This window comes from Siphateles boraxobius, unplaced genomic scaffold (assembly GCF_051911475.1).
Source record: "Siphateles boraxobius isolate OS27281-9 unplaced genomic scaffold, OSU_SipBor_1 25, whole genome shotgun sequence".
In the NCBI taxonomy this organism is placed as follows: Eukaryota; Metazoa; Chordata; class Actinopteri; order Cypriniformes; family Leuciscidae; genus Siphateles; species Siphateles boraxobius.
This window is the reverse complement of record NW_027508866.1, coordinates 34,751,246-34,775,000: the sequence shown is the minus strand read 5'-3', so window position 1 is coordinate 34,775,000 and position 23,755 is coordinate 34,751,246. Positions and strand designations below refer to the sequence as shown.

The 23,755-nt window shown below is 35.8% G+C and overlaps 1 protein-coding gene across 2 annotated transcripts in view; it reads right to left on the bottom strand.

Moving 5' to 3' along the window:
• rasgrf2a (Ras protein-specific guanine nucleotide-releasing factor 2a) overlaps positions 1–23,440 on the bottom strand; it is a 43,850-nt gene extending 20,410 nt beyond the window's left edge. The window contains exons 1-15 of one of the 2 annotated variants that reach the window (XM_077243721.1): positions 21,819–23,440; positions 15,381–15,487; positions 14,268–14,415; positions 13,716–13,805; positions 13,355–13,608; positions 7,017–7,096; positions 6,511–6,704; positions 6,279–6,388; positions 5,378–5,496; positions 4,091–4,251; positions 3,151–3,217; positions 2,854–2,990; positions 1,856–1,938; positions 1,125–1,373; positions 418–510 (exon numbers count right to left, since the gene is read on the bottom strand). In XM_077243721.1, coding sequence (XP_077099836.1) covers positions 418–510; positions 1,125–1,373; positions 1,856–1,938; positions 2,854–2,990; positions 3,151–3,217; positions 4,091–4,251; positions 5,378–5,496; positions 6,279–6,388; positions 6,511–6,704; positions 7,017–7,096; positions 13,355–13,608; positions 13,716–13,805; positions 14,268–14,415; positions 15,381–15,487; positions 21,819–22,097 — 2,171 coding nt within the window. In that variant the 5' untranslated portion in view covers positions 22,098–23,440. The remainder of the gene's footprint in view (positions 1–417; positions 511–1,124; positions 1,374–1,855; positions 1,939–2,853; positions 2,991–3,150; positions 3,218–4,090; positions 4,252–5,377; positions 5,497–6,278; positions 6,389–6,510; positions 6,705–7,016; positions 7,097–13,354; positions 13,609–13,715; positions 13,806–14,267; positions 14,416–15,380; positions 15,488–21,818) is intronic. The other variant, XM_077243722.1, reaches the window with a different exon arrangement.
• Between the last annotated feature and the right edge of the window lie 315 nt (positions 23,441–23,755).

Below are 23,755 nucleotides of genomic sequence, written 5' to 3'. Positions count from 1 at the left end.
CTATCTATCTATCTATCTATCTATCTATCTATCTATCTATCTATCTATCTATCTATCTATCTATCTATCTATCTATCTATCTATCTATCTATCTGTCTGTCTGTCTGTCTGTCTGTCTGTCTGTCTGTCTGTCTGTCTGTCTGTCTGTCTGTCTGTCTAACAATAAGATATTCCTTTATAGAAATACCAGTTTTTGTTTAAAACATACATTAACCTTAAAATAAAAATTGACATAGAAGCCTTAAGGGTACAGTAGCAAAAACAACACGTTTAACTATACGGGCCAGAAAGAGAGTGGAAAATGATCATGAAAAACTAAATCACGACAAGAAACCTTGACTGCTATAATAAAATGGACACAAGGAAAAATAAAGTCCACAAACATGTAAAACAAAAGGAGACAGAGGGATGAGTTACTTGGACTGGTCCAGCGCAAGCCTTGTGATCTTCAGACTATAGTCTGGACAGATGGAGGAGATGGACAACCGGTCGGAGGAATGATACTGAACCCTGTGAGTGACAGTGAGGCAGGAACAGGAGGATTGTGGGAAGCAGAGTATTGAGGGAAAAGAGTGAGTTCTGTGGTCTGAAGACACCGATGGATCCAAACCTTAACATCCTGTGTGCATCTTTCAGTGGACTGTAAAAGTTCTGATGTTTAAGTGTACTGTACTGATCAATTACTATCATTATCAACACAGGTTTGTGTGCTTCGAAATGAGGAACGTTCATCAGTGACTTCACTTTACAGGAGAAAATACATTACAAAAAAGTACAGTTATTTAAAGAATTTATTAGCATTTTACATGATAATGTTAATATTAAAAAAAAAAAAGATTTTTATTGCCTTCTGTTTGCATGTTTGAAGAAGTGAATTTGGCATTTCATTGAATAATAGATTTTTTTTTTCTAAATCAAATTTGTATTTGCATTTGCAACGGTACTGTACACAATAAAAATGAACTTCAAATTAAGGGTATCACAATCATCAAAATAATGATTGGCATTCAGACATGGATGAAGAATATGTTTTGAATGTGAGAAAAACATACCGAAATGAATTGTTTTTGCATTGGAGAACACATTTAAATGGCGAAAACCTGCTGAGTGACAGGAACTCTAACCTGACCGGTATAGACGTGAAGGGTTTCTTGTAGATGTCGGCCAGTTTGTCCATCACCACAGCAGCGGTGGTGAAGATTCGGTAGGTGTGGAGGAAGGTGTTGAGGAAGTCGATGGACAGAAAGCGCAGGTCGGTCAGTCTTTCCAGGAGTCTCTCCACGCTGGCGTAACGGATCTGAGGCACCTTGCAGGAGTTCAGCGTCTTACTGAAGCAGATGTCCACGTCGTCTTTGTGCAGTCGGGCATCAGACCTGCGGATCATCAGCACACTTATTTCAAAGGGGCGCAAGAACAAACTAATCAGGTTTTATTTTCAACTTAAACTGGTATTTCGAGAGGGGAAGATCTTCCAATAGTGTCAGTTTATGTTTAAAAGCACACATTAACCTTAAAATATGTCTGTCTATCTATCTATGTATCTATTTATCTATAAAATAATTTTAGGTAATCAGAATTATGCTTCAATTTATACAAGACTTGAATTGTTGCCTTAGCAACTAACAGAAATAAAATAAGTTGAAGTACTAAAAATGAAAGCTAAATAGATATATTTGGGGAAAACAATAATAAAAATAACAAAAGCAAATAAAATTAAAATGAAAACTGAAAATATAAAAATAAAAGCTAATTCAGAATATGAATAAATGCAATAATAGTATATAAATAATACTGCTAAATGAATACATGTAAAATATAAATGTACTAAAATAACACTGGACTGATTGTGTTTTACTTGATCATGTGAGGCACGGTGACTTTGGAGTTGTCCTCAAACACGCTGGTCATCAAGCCATTGCAGCGAATGTTGTCAATGCACTGTTTAGAAATCATGAAAATGGAGACAAATACAAAATAATGGAATGACTTCACTCTCACGCACTAGCAACTGTCATACGAGTCAAAATGAACAAACTACGGGAGCAGAAAACAACCGTTATCAGTTATCAGCTGTCTGATTAGGCAGATATTGAAAGCGGATCATATCAGGGCTCATTTTTCATATTCAAACTATTTTTAATTAAACAGTTCATCTGAAGCATGTCAAATTGTAGACAAATAAATAGATCTAATATTAATCGAAATTTGTATACTGGTTCATGTCTAGGGAAAAGTCTATAACAGACAGCTCTTGCTAAATATACTATGCAAAAACTGTCAAGTCAGTGAAACTATTTGTGTCAATGCAAATATAATGGAAACTTCTCACTCGTGTTGCTTTCTAGCTAGAAAACAACACCCTGCTGTGTGTACACTGGGTTTGACTGAATATCTGTATGATTTCTCCACTTCAATTAATAAAAATTACTGTCCATGCATTTTCATGTTTCTTATTAGTTGTAATATTCTTAGATCATTATCTGCAGCTTGTTCTATAGATGTACATATTGTGAAAGGTCTAAAAAAAGAGTGTTAAAGTCATGATAAAATGGAAGAAGCAACAGATCTTTTCTTCTGTATTGTGACGTACATTCGAATGTAACGGATTAAAAAGAAAAGAAAAGATAAATGTAGGGTGGGGTTGCATGGCTCTGCGCATCATTTGCTGATTGGACGTTGAGATGTGGGCATGGCAGATGTAAGCAAGCTTGCAGGGGGGGAGTTTAAATGAACTAAATGATTGGAGAAATCCTGCATTCATCACCAGAAAGAAGTCTGTCATTTGATGAATTGTTCACAGTAAGAACTATAACATGTATTTCATACGGACTTCCAGTAGCGTGTAGATTGTACCTGGCTCATGTCAGTGGTCCAGGCAGCTTTCTCCTGCCGAGACGGAGCGAGCAGAACCACAGAAAACGACGGACCATCAGGAGGTTCAACCACTATTTTAAACTCCAGACGACTGAATGCCTGACCAGCAGCATTATCTGAGGAGATACGGAATCAAAATTAACTGAGATCTAGTTACTTCCTTAATAAATGTACAGATTGCTATAAGGTTTATCTTGGATATTTTGCTTGCTACGGGTTGTTGGTATTGCTATGATTTATATTAAGATTGACTGTTGGGTCTGACGTCACACTTACAGTCTTCATCACTGGCGTCCAGATCCTCGATAAGCGCACACTCTATCAGAGACAACGTGCCTCCTTGCTGCGGTTTTGAGGAAAGGTACTCAGTTATTTTATGCTTTTGCATGAAACGGTTACAGTCAGGGCTTGACATTAACATCCGGGTGTATTTCAGCAGTGGTGTGTTACTCCTATTAGCCATTTTGGCGGGTTGAATTTTGTATATAATATATACCGTTTTCAATTGTAGTCTTTTAAGGCATCTAAAATGATAAACTCATTTGCTCTGGATGAATATTGTTGCTGTTACAGGGCTTGAATTTCAGCGTGGGATTGCACGTATTGCGCATAATTTTACTAATTCCTGCAGATTTTGTGCTCAAGCCCAAAGTGTGTTCACATAAAGCTGCCTCTCAGTGCTAAATTGAGTGCTTTTTCGCTGCTTATTGTGCTTAAACAGTCAAATACACACAAAATAATGTCAAAATGCCAGTCTTGGCGAGTATTCATGTAAACACACTCATATTTTAAGTGAACATCAACAGTTGAGAAAGAAAACGCATGTGTAACAGTATAATGGATCCGTACGTCAGGTCTTAAAGTGACAGTAGCCTAATATACCTGCTGCCAAATGATGAGATAATATTAAAAATATCTATATGGCAGTTTTTTTTTATCATTGTATCGATGCCAAAATTGTGGCCAGTGAAAATGCTGAGTGGAAAAAAGTTAATGTCAAGCCCTGGTTACAGTAATAGTTCACACTGAATTGATCTTTTTAATGAAGGTGGACAGACTTACAATGTAAATTATAGAATTATAAAAAAATATATATATTTGGGATAGGATCAAAATGAGGGTGACTAAATGATGAGAATATTTTAGGCTGAAGGCTATTCCCTTAAGATATTCACTTTGAGTCTGTAAATTGCTGAGCTGTTCAGTCTCGACTCACTTTGAGCAGGTGCAGTTTGCCCCCAGATGTACGTGTGCAGATGAGGAAGTGTTTAGTGAACAGAAAACACTGGCGTTCAGCTTCTTTCCTGAGCGTCAGCGAGCCCAGACGCACCTTACTGAGTTTACCCTTCTCCACAGAGGGCAGCTGAATCAGAGAGCCTACAGGAAACACACACACACACACACATCAGCTCTTTATCGAGAGGAAGGAGAACATTAAAGACAGGATTTCAGGGAGAGAGGGCAGCGCTGTCTCATCAAGAAAAGCTTCTCTACGAGACATGATGAACTAAAATGGCACATTAGGTCTCATTAGAGCACATTCACACCTTCCTGTCAGTGGGGAGCAGTGCTGAATGAGATCAGTGTTTGGGTGGAGCTGAAACAAGCATACACTGATATTCATGCAAAACTAGTGACTGACTTCAGCTGTTCATCTTTTGATTTAAATTTTTTATTTTTTTATTTAAAATAAATAAATAATACATATGTGTTTGAAATAAATAGATTTTTTTTAAAACAAATAAATAAATATTTATATTTTTTTATAAATATAAATATATATTGTTATATGTGTAATTTTATATAAATATATATCATTTTAATAATGTTCATTCACAATTAAAATAATAAATATATAAAGAATCTTATATTCTTATATCCTACTCTTAAAAAAAATATTTTTGTATATAATGTTTTGTAAACATTTCTCTGTACTTTTAAATGAATAATACATATTTATTTAAAACAAATATTTTATTTTTATTTAAAATAAAATAGTATTTTTGCTAAATACATATATATATATATATATATTTAAAAAAAGGAATACAATAAATAAAATATTACGTCTGTTTTTATAATATATATATATTTTTTGTATAATTTATTTGTAAACATTTCAATATTTTTAAATACTTATTTATAATACATATTTATTTTAAAGAAATGTTTTATTTTTATTTAAAATAAATAAAACACACAAACATATATATAAATATATATATGTATCTGTATAAGAGAAATAATTCATATTTTTAGGTATACTAAAACTGAACATCTGACCCATAATTTATTAGATTATTCATTTAAAAAATCAAACTATCAAATAAATAAATGAACAGTTACTATGGCTCAGCTGGCAGAGCCCGGCACTAGTAATGAACAGCAGAACACACAGGATGGAAATCACTCATAGAGGATTGGGGGTAGAAATGAGTTATTGGAAAAGGATATGTCCTGAAATCAAGACATCTCCGCTCACACCCATAATGAAGTGTCTCACCCTGCCGTATAAACGTCTGACTGGTGTCCAGCAGAATATCACAGCCCTCCACGATCATTCGCTCGATCGCGAGGTTCTTACGGATGTTTTCTGTGTCACTCACTTCATCATGCATCATTCTGAGAAGAAACATGCAAATGCATCTCAATATACATGTTAAATAGATTTAAAATGTATATAATATGTATTTATAAAGTTAGGTGTTTGGCAGAATGGTAGTCAATGTAAATGTGAATTGGACAATATTGAAGCAAGTCAAGTGTGTTCACATGAATGTTAAAAATAAAATTCAAAAGCCTTTTTGCATTTAAGAATCACTTTCTCCATAAAGGAATCGGATGGGGCTGTCTGATAAGACTATCATGTTAGAATAACATAACAAATAAACTTAGTAGATGATATATATTTTAATTATTTTAAAACAAATAAAATATATTTTTATCATTTTATACATATATAAATAAGATAAGAACAAAATAATATAGAAACATATATAATTAAAAAAAAGAATATTATTGTAAAATAAATAATACATATTTATCTTTAAAAAATGATTTGTATTTTAAAATAAAAAAAATATTTTGTTAATAAATTATTTTGATTTGAACTAATACAAACAGATTTTTTTTAAATTTAGAATCTTCATTTAGAATCTTCACTCGTAAAAATAAAGGTTCCAATTATAACAAACGAAGTATTTACAGTTTGAAGCAATAGAAGAACGCCATAAAGAACGTTTAATTCTCTAGATCTATAATCTGGTGCTTTAAAGAACATTTAAAAGTCAATACAGCGATCTGAAGATAATAAATAATAATAAAATGAATAGTAATAATATATAATAAAATGAATATTATACCCTTCTCTACAGGGCATGACTTTTTTTAAAGCTTTTACTCACTTGGACAGTTCCTCAAGTTTGGATTTGGCAAATTCCAGACTCTTGCGCTCGACATGTTCATGAGGCGTGTGTGCGAGAAGCTCATGAAGGGTGATGATGTATCGTGGGATCTAAAGATAAAGGTAATAATAAACAATTAAAATACAAAAACACACATTTTTATGCAACATGCAATACTCTAGAATTACTACAGTTTATTAGCTGGAGCATTGCTGAAAGGTCAAAGGTGGACCTGAAACATGGGGTAGGTGAGGAAGGTTTCCAGCATTCTTCCCTCACAGGCAGCGTTTGCTTCATACTGTTTCAGAAGCTTGTCAAAGTCCCGGTTCTGTTTACAGTTGGCCAGAACCTGCAAACTGTACTGATGGTTTCGCACAAACTCCTGATAAATGTTCAGCATTGGCAGCAAGATGTCGAAGAGATCCGCTGGAACATGACATTTTGGTTTTTAGACATTTGCATTATATATATATATATTTATATATGTGGAATTTGTCAGATAAAAACTGTGATATATGAGTGGTCATCATGGCCACTGGAAGAAAGTCAAATAACACATTTAATTTGTCTCAGCCAAACAAAATCTGACTGTGATTTTTTAGATCTGACGTTCATGTGTGGAGAGTCGAGAAGCGCTTCAATGCACGTCGTACTATGGTTGTGTCTGACAATTAAAAATAATAAAAAATAATTCAATTTGAGTTGAATAAAAAAATAATGCAGCTTGAACAAACTCACCTAAAACTAACGTTGGCCAGTTGGCTATCCGAGCCTTCAAGCCTTGATGGAATATCTCATGGAGAAACATTATCGTCTCACTTACCAATAAAGAAAAAACAAAGAAGAGAAATGCATGGTGCATCAATTTAAAAACAGATATTATACTTTCAAAACAGCAGCATTAATAAAATATTATGTGCTTAACACACGTGTGCTACAATTTTAAATAAAGAACTGTGTTGAATTGTTTTAAAGTGCCCCTATTATGCAATTTTAAAGATTCCTATTTTTATTTTGGAGTCTCCTACAACAGGTTTACATGCATCCAAGGTTTACTCATAATATACATTGCACATCACATCATTTCTCAAAGAGTCTGAAAATGGTTTATTCGAAGATTAAGTCTCTCTAAACCACTCTGCTCTGATTGCTCAGATGACTCAGTCTGTTGTGATTGGTCTACTCTTCTCTAATGGGTCAGATGGCCCAGTCTGTTGTGATTGGTCTCCTCTGTTCTGATTGGTCAGATGGCCCAGTCTGTTGTGATTGGTCTACTCTGATCTGATTGGTCAGATGGCCCAGTCTGTTGTGATTGGTCTCCTCTGTTCTGATTGGTCAGATGGCCCAGTCTGTTGTGATTGGTCTACTCTGCTCTGATTGCTCAGATGACTCAGTCTGTTGTGATTGGTCTACTCTTCTCTAATGGGTCAGATGGCCCAGTCTGTTGTGATTGGTCTCCTCTGTTCTGATTGGTCAGATGGCCCAGTCTGTTGTGATTGGTCTACTCTGATCTGATTGGTCAGATGGCCCAGTCTGTTGTGATTGGTCTCCTCTGTTCTGATTGGTCAGATGGCCCAGTCTGTTGTGATTGGTCTACTCTGCTCTGATTGGTCAGATGGCCCAGTCTGTTGTGATTGTTCTTGTAGCGACTGACCGAATCCTGTTTTCCTTTCACTACTGAACAAATATGAACACATGTATGTTTAATTCACAAAACCTTGAATCATGTGAAATGGTGCCCCAATGTCTGCCAGACGGTCATTGATTAACTCCATTTATGACGCATTGCGCAATCAAGAAACAGGTGTTGTTCTCGAAACCCTCACGTGGTACACACCACGGATGGACAGATGCTGACCATAAGGATACCCACACACACACGCCACACATACCAGCACACAAACGTCCTTTGTGTGCAACTTAGGATAGAAATGTCCTTAATGTATATAACACAGAATCGTATCTGACGTTCCTGTATATCTAATTAGTTTTGTCTTATTCTATGGGTGTAATTGGAGACTGGTCTGTAAATTTGAATCTTAAGTGTATTTCTAAAGAATGATTACCTAACAGGATCACCTTCTGTAAAGCCCAATTTATACTTCTGCGTCGAACTTACGGGGTAGCTACGTCGTAGTCTGTGCGTAGCACGCGTACCCTTCGGCATACCCTGACGTGCACCTCTCCAAAAATGTAACAACGCGTCAATTCTACGCGGACGCAAGCGCTGTGATTGGTCTGCTCAGAACCGCTCCCTCGGGTTTCACATGCTCCCTCTGCGTGCGTTAACGCGGACAATGACGCAGAAGTATGAATTAAAACTAGTGGTGGGCCATTATCGGCGTTAACGTGAGAATCTTATCGTGCGATAAAAAAAATATCGCCGTTAATCTATTCTCAAAGTTGGGTTGGGATCATAAAATAGCTTTTTCGAATATCGTTATATTTTCGCGCAAATCGCGCAGCAGGGTATTTTCCTGTCAGGGACACAAGGTGTATACTTTTAGATGTTACGTTGGGCGATCGTTCCTCTCGTTACTTTACATGTTGTTAAATGAGTTCCAAGAGCGCTGTATTTTATGGGCATGAGCGATGCTCAATTTACAAATGAATCACTCTTTTGGGTCGATTCTGTTCAAAGACTTCATCAAACAAGTTGGGAGATCTGTCTAAATCGGTTCGCGAATCAGTTCTGTTCAGTTCCTCACGCACTGAATCACTGAAGCGCGTTCAATCACACTCGACACGGAGTCATAACAGGAAGATTTAAGAACACCAAGAGCTACAGTTTAGTCTACTGAAAGCAAATCTGCAAATGCATCATATTTTTTGCCAGCGATGAAGATATTTATTAGTTGAACATCTTCTTAAGCTGTCTGTGAATGAATGATTCCACAGGACGATACATTCGATTTCATTTCATTCAGGTAATACATTTTACAACCAAACAGATTATTACGCCACTATAGCACTACTAACAAGTATGACATTATCCGTTGGACATATACATTAATTTATAGGCTACAAAATAAATAAGCTACCATTGTGAACAGTTTATGAAATGAACACCTGCCATCCCGCGGTAATGTGTGTTGCGCAGGGGCATAGTCACACGAATAGTTTACATTGATTGAAACTAGTTTGTTTAAAAAGGATGAGGCTTTTGCCGGTGTTGTGCCGAATTTCGACTCCCTGCCAAATTATTACCTCCCTCGTTGAAATCAGTATCTGATTGCCTAATCTTAACCCCACCCCTAATCCTAACCCCTCCCCCACAACTAATCCTAAACCTATCATACTAGGGGGGTAATAATTTGGCGGGGGTCAGAATGCGGCACCACACCGGTAAAGGCAGGTTCACATAAAATCATTATGACATATGACATTATTTATCGATCTAACTAGCATCTGGTTTGGCGATGCGAAAAAAGGACTGTAGCTACATCGTGCTTATTATTTTTTTCTTCTTCCAATTAGCCTGTTACTATGTTTAAAAAAAAACGACAAAAACATGTTACTTGTTCAATTAATAAACAGTTTGTGTGATGACAAATCGCTAAAGATGAAATTGGCCTCCCTTTCTGTCATTGTAATTGTGCGTTTTATTTATTTATTTTATTTTATAATTTTCTTTGAACGATATTCGACTTTTGCTCCTCTATTGTCGAATGGCATTTTTGGCAGAAATTCACATCCCTACGCGAGGCAAACTATTCTCAAAGACTTACTTTTAGACATTATTTGGGTAGCACACATATTCTGAATGCCTTCGGCAGAATTCAAATGAGCCATTTTAATCTAGATTAATCTAGATTAATTCCAAGATTCCAGTGAGATTAATCTAGATTAAAAAAATTAATCTATGCCCACCTCTAATTAAAACCAAAGCGTAGTCTACGGCGTAGAGGCTCCGGCGTAGGTCCGACGCAGAAGTATAAATCAGCCTTAACTCTCCCTCTTGCTAGGTCATAAAACTTTATGACCCCCAAAAGGAATTCCAAGGGAATCACAGCTCCCACTTGAATTCTGATAAAGAAAGAGGAATAGACTCTGCAATCTTATATTTTCTATAAGTATAACCACTTAAGAAATGTATAAACATGAATTTGATCTTTCCTAGGTCATGGTAGCCGGTATTATGGCTTTATAGTCGTGTGAGTGAACATTAAATGTGTGTAATTCTGCATATGAATGTAACTTTATGTTTCTTCTACTCTTCTTCTCTTTCCGGCCATTCTTGGTACCTGTTTGACCGTCTTGTTTTGACTAAACAAGTCATAGATAGGATTTTACAGTAAAATGTATTGTTCTATGCGTACAATCTTTCTGGCTAGAAATGACAAAATGTTATACCATAATAAATTATCCTGACAAGACAAAGAAGAACTTTTCCCTGCTCGACATGCTCTAAGATGATTAGTTCACATACCCGAAGCATTAGTGAACCCCTCCTCTCCATAAGAGACTGACACAGAAGTTTCTTAGAGAGCATTTTCCCTGAAAGAGGTTTCCGGTCCCATGGCTCCTTAGGGAGCTTTACACCGCGTTTCTTTTCTTTTCCTTTCTTTACTAAGTTTTATTTTCATATTCACCTCTCCTTCCACGAGGGAGATGAACCCTGAACTATTTCCTTGGGACACAAGAGAACAAGCCTATTGCGCCGAAGGACAAACACGCACACGACTCTGCATTCCTCAGCAACACAAAGAGAACCATATACGCAAGTATAGGTTATTGATTTGATTTGATTGATGTGATTTCTTGTTGTCTCTCTAAGGGTTACATTGTCTGTGATTTTTGCCATGCTGCGATCACCCCGGTGATCTCTCTCATCCTGACCGTTAGTTTCACTTTCTCATCCTCTCTCTCTCTCTCTCTCTCTCTCTCTCTCTCTCAATCCCGTTCGTTATTCGTCTGTATCATTAGTTTTACTGTTTACTGTACATACATGTATCCCGTGTTTAAATGTAGAATTCTGTATCCTTAGTTTCATTTGATTAAAATCATTATATTCTTGATTGCTAATTGTCTAAAATGCTCATTTTACAAAGTCAATGAAATGTTGGTCCTTTAGCTACAAAAAGCTTTATTATTTACTACGTTGAGTCGTTTAATTTTATAAACACAGGAAAATTAATGTTCACGGCCAGAAAATTATTATTTCTTGAAGTTTATAAGAAGTGATAACTTTTGTTGGGAAGTTGATGAGTTAATCTTACGGCCGTTTGCTGGACAAACAGATTGTTCGATTAACTAAATTAATTCCATTTAAGGTTATCTCATATAATCGATCTGTAATAAGACTATTGATATATTAATGACGAACCATAACCCATTATGGTGATCATTCATATATACAATCGATCTATTTTCAGCTTCGATAATTTAACTGTAATATACAATATATTAATCATTCATGATTAATTATTAAATTCCCTATATATAATTTGAGCTAATTTAATGTAAGACTCATTGTCGCTACAGTCTCCTCTGTTCTGATTGGTCAGATGGCCCAGTCTGTTTTGATTGGTCTACTCTGCTCTGATTGGTCAGATGGCCCAGTCTGTTGTGATTGGTCTACCACGCACTGGAAACGGAGGCTTCCTCAGCATTTGATACACAGTAAAACAAATGATGCGGTAGGTTTTTCCATATCAATACCAGTGCAAGTCATTTTGAACTGTATGCAGAGTGGATTCCAAAACAGTGTCTTTTTGACATGTTCACAACACAGATCTAACTCAACACAGGTCAAATCCAGTCTCAGCTACAACTACAGTATTTGATAGACGATGTTCAAGGGCAGCCAAAGAAGACCATAGTCTGGCATTATGCAAATATGTTACATTGTTACGTAGGTTTGAGCAGGAAGAGAGACTGGAATAGCTGACGACTCATTTCAGCAGTTCAGAATCAATTCTTTCTTTTAGAAGACAATAACTTTATTTGTCGTACACTTTGATCTTTAAAACTTTGCAGACCTTTTACATTCACAAACAGCTATATTACACACTGCATGGAAGGAAAAGCATAAGGCCCATGACACATCAGCTGCGTGGCGGCTGCGTCGCGTTTTCTGTATCTTTGCACAACAGAAACGTGTCTGACGCGGCGCTGCTGACACGGATCACCCTTGTTCGACATATGGGAGAGAGTTGTGGAAGCCCTATACTTCGTATTAAGCATAAATATAAAGCCTACTGATAAAGACACTGTCAGCAGTATTGACAGAAAAACAGACTACAGAATATTTTGTTCTGTATTGACAGGTGCAATATTTGAAAATTGATAATTAGGTCTATTTATTTATTTTTAAATTAGGCCTATATTTATATCTGAATTTGTCAAAACTTAGACTTTCAACCATCAAATTGTAATTTATTTATATGTATTTGTGTACAAATTAACATATAAACATCTTTTCCTATTCTATTTTGCCTGGAAACGCTTCCAACACGCTTGCGTGTAGCGTGAAAAATAGGCGTCGGTTCTATTTCTAGCATGCACGCGTTTTCCACGCGGTTCAAGCCGCGCCTGAGACGCACGTGTCACGCAGGCAGTCTGCGAGCTCTAGGAAAATATGTTTATATGTTATTTTGTATACGAATACATATTAATAAATTACATTTTGATGGTTGCAAGTCTAGGTTTTGACATAAATTCAGATATAAATATGATTTAAAAATAAATAAATAAATAATTATCAATTTTCAAATATTGCACCTGTCAATACAGAACGAAATAGTCTGTAGTGTCTTTAGACTTTATATTTATGCTTAACATGAATATAGGGCTTCCACAACTCTCTCCCATATGTCGAACAAGGGTGATCCGTGTCAGCAGCGCCGCGTCAGACACGTTTCTGGTGTGCAAAGACACAGAAAACGCGACGCAGCCGCCACGCAGCTGACACACAAAAGAAACGCCACACTCACGCCACGCAGCCAGTGTGTCTCCGGCCTAACCCGTTAACATGGGAGCCGAAATAAAAACGGACACACCACGCAGCTGAGACTCTTATGCCACGCAACCAGTGTGTCATGGGCCTAACAGGAGCCCTTTAAGTGCATATATACCTATTGAGGAAGACACTGCTGACATCGTCATGACTAATAGGGGGTTTTTTGGAACTGGCCGCCATCCTGAGGGGCCTCAGGAAACAGTTGACCAGGATGGAGAGCTGGAGCACGTACTCCGTCTCAGCTTCCACCATGTTAAAGACGATCTGGTTTCTCTTCCTCATGCTCTCAGCGTGAGGTGAGCAGATGTAGTCCTGCACGATAATCTTCCACTTCCTTCTGCACAGCCAACCACGCATGAAGCTTTGCACCTGCGAGAAAACACACGAAGGAGACGCTCGAGTAACTGCACTTACCCTACACACAACAGCAATAATGACTGCGTAAATGAGATGGATATATGTAGACAATCACATACCTTCTTGATTTTCTTGATATCTGGATCTTCTTCCTCTTGATTGGACTGATAGGGCAACATTCGCTCTTTCGTTTTATTCAGAACAACAATCTATAACAGATAACGCCGCAAACCATATTAGAATGATTTCTGAAGGGTCATGTGACACTGAAGAGTAATAATGCTGAAAGTTCAGCTTTGCATCACAGGAATAAATTACATTTTACAATATATTCAAATAGAAAAGAGTTATTTTTATATTTTTTCACAAAATTATTGTATTTTTAATCAAATAAATGCAGCCTTGGTGAGCAGAAGAGACTTTAAAAAACATAAAAAATACGATAACACTTTATTTAAAGCCTTAAACTATAACGCACAATAAAGATATTCAAAACGTACATCATAATGCATTATATCTTCCTTGTTACATCTGAAATTGGTAGTTTGTCGTGTTTTATACTTTCTAAAGGTGTGGTTACAATTATTCATGAGACCGTTTATTATTTATTGTTTACCATTTAGTGTAAAGTGTTAAATGCACATAGATGGAGCTGATAACGATGAACTGACCTCTGCCTTCAGTCTCTCGATCTCCGTATCCTGGTCTTCCAGTTGTGTCCGCAGCTGATTTGCCGCCACTTTTTCCGTCTCCATGATCTGCACCAGATGGATGTATTTCTGCGTGAGAACTTCCCGCTCTATGATCAGGTCTGAATAACTGCCAGCGACAGCAGAACAACAAAGCTGGTTAGAAACTGTAGAAACTAATTTAATGAGCCACTTGAGTCTTTTAAAAGACTCATACAAACAAACTCTATGAAAGTACACAAAAGCTTATTCTCATGTGAATTCTCATTTATAGTGAACCCTTAATTAATGCAGTGTGGGTCTTTTCTTTTACCTCATGTAGTTATGTTTATGTTTATGTTTTTTGAGAATCAGGGTATGTCACACAACCTGCCCATGTTACATCTGTCTGATTTGATCAAATTTACCAAGTGATGAACGATGTATTGGTAAAATACAGCACAATTTTTCAATAAAAAAATATAAAATCTGAAAATTATGCAAAGGGAATGAATGCATTTTCAGTGGTTTCAGACTTTTGAACCCCTTCAAAAAAGAAAAAAACTGCTTGGAACGACTGTGACGAGCCTCAAACTATTAATTTATTGAGCTGACGGATAAAAGAAGAGCTACAAAGGCATGCATCACGTCTATATATTATGTATCGATTTGCATGGGTCTGTTTTGAAACCCAATCCAGAAGAAAACCAGCTGAGTTCATAAGTCATTTTTAATTTCAAATCAACTGTTGTTTCTCCTAAAATCCCTTTGGATGAATAAAAACAGACGTAATTATTTACATTAATGTGGATAGAAGCTCAGATAATTTGGTTCATATTGAGATCTGTGACTTTCGATTATAAATTTTAATATCTTGTCAAATTTGAGCATAGTTTGTAGCATTATTGAAATGAGTGTGAAATTACATAAGTAGCCTATTTTTTCTCAAGACTCATATAAACAAAGAGAAGCAAAAGTCTCTGTGTGCATTGCTATCTAGAAGAATCAATTAAGTGATTTTCATTTCCTACAGAAAAAGGCTGTTACATGCTAACCAGCTCAGCAAAATCACTTTTGTTCTCAAAAGACGTTGAGTGTTTTGTCTTTGTATTGTACCTGGCCTGCTGAATGGCCTCCAGCCACTCATTACAATCAGCGTCCTCTTCTGTCCGCAGCTCCAGAGGTTTCTGCCCATCGTGGCCGAAAATCACCAGGAAGTAATGCTGGAAAAGATGAGAAATTAAACAGAGAGTGAAGCATTGCATTTGGTCCATGGTGGGCAGCGTTACAAGAGTTCTTCTGACCTAAATAGAGACGCTTCCAGCGGCCACTGGCTTGAACTCGCATGCACTCGTTAAACGGAAATGACAGTAGACGTGTTACTGAGTAATTTTGCCCTAAATCATAAAGCAGCATGTGAAAAGAAGATAAAATAACAAAACATCAAGCCAACACAGAGTGAAAAAAATATTAAAGGGTTCCTATTATGCTTTTTAACATTTTCAGCTTTCTTTAGTGTGTGATGTTTCTCTTTGAGCATTAGAAAATGATTCAGTGTCACTGTTTCTGAACGCCTCCATTGTAGTCTTGAGTTTCTTCCGGGAACGAACACGTCACAATATTCCTCAGTTAAATAATTCATACGCAGGATAAAGGGGCGGGGCCTGGTTGAGTTAGTTAGCAGTGTGTTGAAACTGGTGGTTATGGGAAGGGGCGGGGCATTTCCCAAAGCGGTTTACCAATCACAACGCACTGATCCAGCGACCAATCAGAGCACAGTGTGCTTTTCAGAAGGACAGTAACTAAAAAGAGCGTTATTGATATGGGGAAAATAATCAACATTCAAGCCAGAAAACTTATTCTAGTAGAGCCCGAATGGATAGAATTTGGCCATAATAGGTCACTTTTAATAGATCACTTCTGTAAGGGAAAAACCAAAGCTGTTCATTTTCTGACAGGTTTACCCTCACATAAGTGATGGAGTGAAACAGCGAGAGACTGTGAGTGTTTTATAGGACGTAGGCTCGCTTAAGGGCTCGTTTGTGTTCTCATGAAGCACGGCTGGTGTGTGTGTGTGTGTGTGTGTGTGTGGTTATGTAACCGGCAGAGTTTCTCCTCTGTCTTTAATGCGCTGTTCTGAGCCTCAGGCCTTGTTTAAACCGAGAGACAACAATCGACCTTATTTACAGCAGCGCCATCTTTGATATTCAATGGGAATGAAAGCGAGGCTGTGAGGGACAGACATGCATCTCTTCAATGGGCTCTACTGTGTTTTTGAATTGTTCTGCTCTTATGAAACACTGGAAAAAATCTTTCCAAGAAATTTCAGTTGACAAAAAACTTCCGACAATATAAGCTGTGGAAAATTGTAAGTCACATCTAAGAGCTTTATACAGCGGATGCCACTGGAAACACGGCAAGTCTATCCCTCACAGCCTCACTTTCATACCCGTCATGGCGCTGCTCTGAATAAGGTCTATAGACTCAACCAGCCCACAAAAACACTGGATTCATTTCTGACATGTTTGCATAATTTCTTCTTTCAGCCCTATATGCATGTACACAGATTGCCCTTCCGAAGACTTTCATTTAAATAGCCATGTCTGAGAGAAACACGCTGCCAGAAGGGCTACTATTCTTAGAAAGGCAACCCAGCACTGTGCAATAAAAGGACGCTCGCATATGTGTGCATATGAGCTCATGAAACCGCAAGACTCACAGGGGTCGCTCCTTTCAGACGGACTACATCTATAAGAATACAAGATAATAATGCAAGAATATGAGTTATACAAGATTCAACTCATTTTTTAAGTCAGTTTAATGTTGAAATGACTTAAACATTCAAGTTGATTGTATTAACAAATTTAAGGCAGCAACTTTTTTGACAGTGTATTTTATGACTTTTGACAGTGTACTTCTATTCAACAAGGATGCATTCATTTAAAAGTTACAGTTAAGACATTTATAAAGTAAGAAAATATTTTTATTTTAAATAAATGCTGGTCTTTTGAATTAAGAAAAGAAAAAAAATGCATCATGGTTTCCACATAAATATGATTGATAATAATCAGAACTGATTTCTGAAGGATCATGTGACACCGAATACTGGAGAATAAATTACATAATTAAAATATATTTAAATATACATTTCATTTTTTGTTAATTTCACAACATTAATGTTTCTACTGTATTTTTGGATCAAATAAATGCAGCCTTGGTGAGTAGATGAGACTTCTATCGCAAACAAACTTTTGAACAGTAGTTTACTCAATTATATAAGAAAAAAATAATAAGTGTAAGCAGGCAGACTTGATTAAATAATTTCAAGGGAGTGAGCGGTCAATAAATAAATGGGGTAAGTTTTCATTGTAATGTTGACTTTAATGGGAACAGAACTCACTCCTGTCTAAGTGCTGCAAGCATAATAATACAGTGACACTTCAACATGACATCAAACCCCATTTCCATGGTAACACAAGCCACCGGCACGCTGGGGTTCCTTTCAAGAATGTTTCATTTGCATCTGAATCTTGATCATGTACATGTTCAAAACGAGAGATAAACCTACTAGTGTAGAGCGAGAGTAAATATCGGCCGATCGGCCAATGAGCCAATAAGCAAACTCCTTAGAAGAATCACATTAAAAACATTACCATAATGAAATATTATTTTATTCTAAACTAAAAGCAGCCATTTTATGCCAAATGTGTTATTTTAATCAATAAAATACTGTTTTATAAATATCCAGGTTAGTTTGCATATCACAAAAGCTGGTTTAATTGAGTTGGCCCAGAAATCAAAGCTCAATCAGCATTTGTGTTTAACATGCAGTTGAAGTACTTTAAAGCTCTCTGATGCTGACGCTGTTTGAAATGCTCTTTGCTTTACGCCATGATGCAATGACAATCAACAAAACCACAAACACGCTCAACTTCAACATACACCCGTCATTTATCCGTCATTTGATAAAGACTGGTGATGGGCAGCGATAAAAGCACCGAATGAATTATGCAAGAGGGTGTAGATAAAAACATATCATCTGTAGACAGGGTGTAGACAAAAACATATCAAATATTATAATTCAATTACGGAAAAAAACAATAACAGAAGAGATTGTGTGTACATATGGGTTTGCTTAGCTAAATATATATATATATACTGTATAATGGTTAGGTCATAGTAATTCCTATTTACACTATTTTCATGACAGTTATTCACAACTATCAGGCCAAGGAGGAGATATTGATGTGAATCATAAATCCAGATAAACTTTTGGGATTTTTACTTTAGATACACTGTCCCACAGAGCTTCATCAGGACATCGGCTATGGCATGCTCTATTGATGTTTCTCCTTTTCCCTCTTAATCTTGCTATAAAGCCAATCCCACAGTTACTACAGTAACAGCTGTTTCGGACTGTAAGAGTGTATAAAGCAGTGTGTGATATGATGTCTGATGATGAAGGCCTTGACAATGGTAAAAAACGTTACTTTTATTTCCTTCAAGAGTAAGTGTTGCACCTTTTATTTAACTGATGAATTAACTAAACCCAACATTCAAAATTCTCGTTATTCTGTAAAGACACTTTACTTTTGTTTGTAGTTGTCATTATTCTTAATTCATAGTTTTCAGTCACATGGAAGGCAAAACATCCATATAACTGCAATTTTCCACCTCAAAAGAATAAAAATAAAAATATGTTATTCATATAACATTTTGCATTGATGGCACCAATGTTATGGAATAGCTTGCCAATGGAAATTAGATTACAGAGTCTTTGTCTAAAAACATATTTGTATAAATGTTCTTTTACTACTTTGTGAAGTATTTAGATTCTTGTTGTTTTTATTATTTTTATTATTTTAATATGTATTGATTATGTTCTTGGTTTTATTTTTCGTAATACTCTTCTTGTTTTTTTGTGCTATATAAATAAAGTTATTATTCTTATTATATACAGCGCCTGCTGCAATATTTCAGTCACTAAAAACAGCAGGAATCATTACAACACTTCAAGTGAAAAACTCCTAAAGTGCGTTAATGTACTAAAACAGTGATCAAACAGAAGATCAAATTCTTTAATATAAACCTTATTGATGATTAATACTATATACAGGAGAGCAGATCTAAATGGTATAGAGTTTTCTTGAAATAAATAGATTGAACCCTTTATATTTTAGTGGGTAATTTGGATTTGAAATTTGGGTTATTAATGATGAGGGGCTTTTTAAAGGCTCGTGTGGTCTCAACACACTGCATCATACGCAGAAGATGAGTGTATAATCTGACAGATGCTGCTTAACACCAGCAGCGACCGCAGCGCATATTCATTTATGTGCATGCTTGTATTTAGGCCTGGAAAATATCTTAAAATATTAATACCCAAACCTCTTGACCAGAGAATTTCCGGGACTTTTCCGTGATTAATGGACAGGCAGGGTTGCTCTCCAATATAATGTCAATGTACAAATATAATACAGTATAATAACAACACAAATATGCAAATATTTACAGAAAGGGAAGAAACTTCTGTTAATCAATCAAGCATGCAGTTATTACCTGATGCTCAAAATGTCTAAATAGCCAAATATCGGTCATATAATGACTTTCTCAATAAACCAGTCTGTGACTAATATAGATTCCACTCACCAATTTCTATACAATGAAATGTTTCAAAGCTGAGCATAACTAAAAAATGCTCATTCACTATAGAAATATCCATGTCTGTACACTAATAGTATTGGTCCATAATTGTATTTTGGACCAGTAATATTTCATTGTATTTCATTTGGTTTGAAAAACACCTAAGAAGTCAAAACTGCATCTGTAATATCAGTGACCAGACATTTACTCAACTAATTGCATTAAATTGGTTTTAACATCTTTACACCAACACGGAAAGTCCGAGGCTATTTGTCACATGAGGAAGGCAAGCGTTCTTCCAGTAACGTTAATAGAGAAATCGTAATAGTCAGAGTTATGTGGTCTGGTCTTTAATAATGTTCTCAAAATGTTAGCACAAAACATTATTTATACATTGTTCATGGAATGTTTTTTCCTGAAATATTTTTGTTGGACGTTAATCTCAGTTTGTTTTTAGTTTTATTCATATTTTGAATGAGCTTTTATTTTTATATTTTTAGTTTTCATGTTGATTTTAGTTTACTTTTTAAGTCATTCAATTATGTGATTTCATCATTTTATAAATTTTGTTTTAGAAAAAAATATTGCTACTTAGCCAATATATTTTTATTTCAGTTTTAGTTTGGTTTTTATTAATTTCCAGTTAATCATTGTAAGCCTTGAACTTACACTTACTTCAGTTTATTGCAGAGGCAACATTTCTAATGGTCAATAAGTTTTTCAACCAATCATTTTATTTTTAGTTTATTTCAGCTTTATTTAAGGCGAGACACTACATGCAAAAACAGTTTTTTTATGCATCTGTCAATTTTGAGATTCATTTTCATAAAGTGTTTTTCCAGGAGTCATAAATCTCCACTTCAGCAGCACTTCAGTACACACAACTAACTTTAAAGTTTTATTCCTATCTATAATCTGAGGGTTTTTACAGAGGCGTTTGTTCATATATAATTTGCCTGATTTTATACAACATTTTATTCCTGAAAAATGGTGAAAATATTTTTTTTTATATTTTGAACCTGGCTTTATCCAATGTTCAGAGTGTTGTTCTGGAAATGTGTGCAAATAAGTGCATATTTAATTAGATAATGTGTTATTTGCATATTTAAACATAACATTTCAGAAAACTGGTAATATACATTTTTGCAATTCCAATCAATCAACTTAGTAAGTATGGTGATATATATATATATATATATATATATATATATATATATATATATATAATTTAATATAATAATTAATGAACTTATAATTTATTATATTTTTATATAATTAAATGTTTTTTATTAGCTTTAGGCAATGATAATAACCCTGGTTCATTTTAACTTTTCATTTAAATGTTAACTTGTCATAGAATGTTCAGAGAACGTTCAAAAGTAAGGTTCCCATAATGTTTGCAAAATGTAATGTAATGTAATGAAAGGTTTAAAGTAAATAGAGCAGTGGTTTTGTGTTGTTGGTAGTTTTAAATTGGATATTTTTTTGTGAATTCTGCCCTTTAAGTTCTTATGTCATCCTTATATCTTTAAACAAAGATACAGTTTTAAAAAATGCCCTTTTCTGCCCTTCAAACTGACATGATTCTAATATCATTATGTTTATGTAATATTTGTTGAACACGATAAAACCACATTTACCGTATGTTTTTTTGTTGTCCTCAAAACACATTTATATTTCATAAAATTTGAGTCAAAAAACAAGACCTTGAAACTGTCGTTAGCGTAAAAAACTGACAACTGTGTCCAATGACACACAAACACTGATAAACAGACACAAACACGTGGTGTGTGTGGAAACCAACTTCCTTGCAGCTGGCACATTCATACCACAAATGTGGCTTTAATCGTAAACCCGAGTAATTAGACCACAGTAGATGAGATGTAGAGTGAATGTGAGGTCAAATCATACCTGCTGTTTATCTGAGCTCTCTTTCCCAACGGTGGACACTTTTGGAGCCGGAATCCTCTCGCAGGAGCATCCCTCCAGCAAATAAATCCCAGATGGTCTGGTGCTCTGCTCGTTCTCAAAGTAGAACAACACGTTCTGGTAAAGCGCGAAGTACTTCTCGTTCCAGCGGTTGTTTTCTGCGGCTTTTTTATTCAAGTACCCACGTTTAATTCCCTCTTTACGCGCGACCATGGACAGAAAAAGCGCGTGTCCTTCATTATAACGCACGCTCTTCTGCATCTTAAAGCCCTGATTGTCACACCGAGCCCATTATCACCATCACCCTCACACACAGCAGCCAGAGATGATGATCTAAAGTCTAGCCAAAAGCGCGTAAAGGAGATTCCAGACCCGCGTAACGCGTAATTACGCTCAGCTATATAAAGGAGTTCGCGTGAAGGGAAAAAAAGCGAAAATACCGTAAAAGCTCCAAAAGATATTAATACAAATATGGTCTTAACGGCGTGCAGGGAGGTAAATCGAAAAATAGATACAGTGAGCAGACGGTACAACAGAATCACGACCGAGATCAGCGCTAATCGGCTTTGACACCAACTTAAAGAGACAGATACTATTTACCCTCCCCGTCTCTATTTACCTCACTGTCACGAGAGACTCACTCGGGAATCTCTCTCACGCGTCCCTGAAGTTAGTTTAACGCTTTTATCGGAAACACTGTAGATGCTAGAACTCTATTTTCAGAAGTATAAAAGATACATAGGGTCATTTTTCCAAAGAGCGTTTTGTTTTCTTTAAAACGAGTAGTGCCACTACATCTGTGGTAATGTTGTGTTTTGTAGCCTGAATCAGCTGAGCTAAATAATACACCCTAACGACTAAAACAATAACAAAAAACACGTTTTCCTATAATCTCTGGCAAGTAGCATTCGGAGGTCTGATTCAAAGTGCCGAATCAGTTCGTTTAAAACGATTCACCAATCTATTTGATTCGCTGCCCACATTTGCGTGTCATTTGTATCAAAATATTTAAATACTGCTTTTTTCATTTATATAAATTAGCGTGCTCTCTAATTGTATTAGTTATGTTGGCCTGACAAAGTACTGATCTATTATTTAAACGTCTTCTTCTGAGCCTAAATGTTAACAGCATCTCCTCCTAGAGCTTTCAACCAGCAAACTCGGCTCAGACCTTCAGACTGTTCTGACTCGGGTTGTTATGACTTTTCAAACTGATCCAACTTTTCCTGAAAAATAAGATTAAACATCATAGCAAGCCCGTACACTTTTATTGAGGGGATCAAAACTTTATTACAATAACTTTAGAGTTTTTAAGCTTCATCTACTATGTAATGGGAAATAATTGTAACATAACAAGATTCATTTAAAGTCCCCCTGTGTTGAACCAAGCTTGATATTGTATGTCTATGTCGTGGTTTTAATATGCTTTAAGATAAACCCTGTGCAAACTTTTTTTTCTTAATATTGTTTACATTGTAATTTAATTTTTTTGTTTTCCATGTTTGTTTGTAAATTGTTTTTTACCCCCTTTTCTTTTGAAGTTGACCGAAATAAAACTAACTAACAAACCCTGTGCAAATTCATAAGTCGACAGCTTTTCTGAGTATTTTCTCCTTAAAACTGCAGTGAACCAAAGACAGTCTCAAAAACACGGTTTGAAATCGGTAGTGTTTCTGACATCACAAACTAACTTGTAACCAATCAAATCAACGTGTGATCGTCAACGAGTGGATCTGAGCTGAGTGAGTGAGTGGAGGCGGGGTTAATTTGCATAATCATAGAACGGCTTAATACTAAATTAGGCAAGTTTGTAGAGTTACATTCAAACTATTTTGAGGCATGAAGTTTTTTTTTTCAAGGAAAAAACTGTTGGTGATCAATGAGTTTTAAGGGATACAATTATTGACTATGGGGACTAA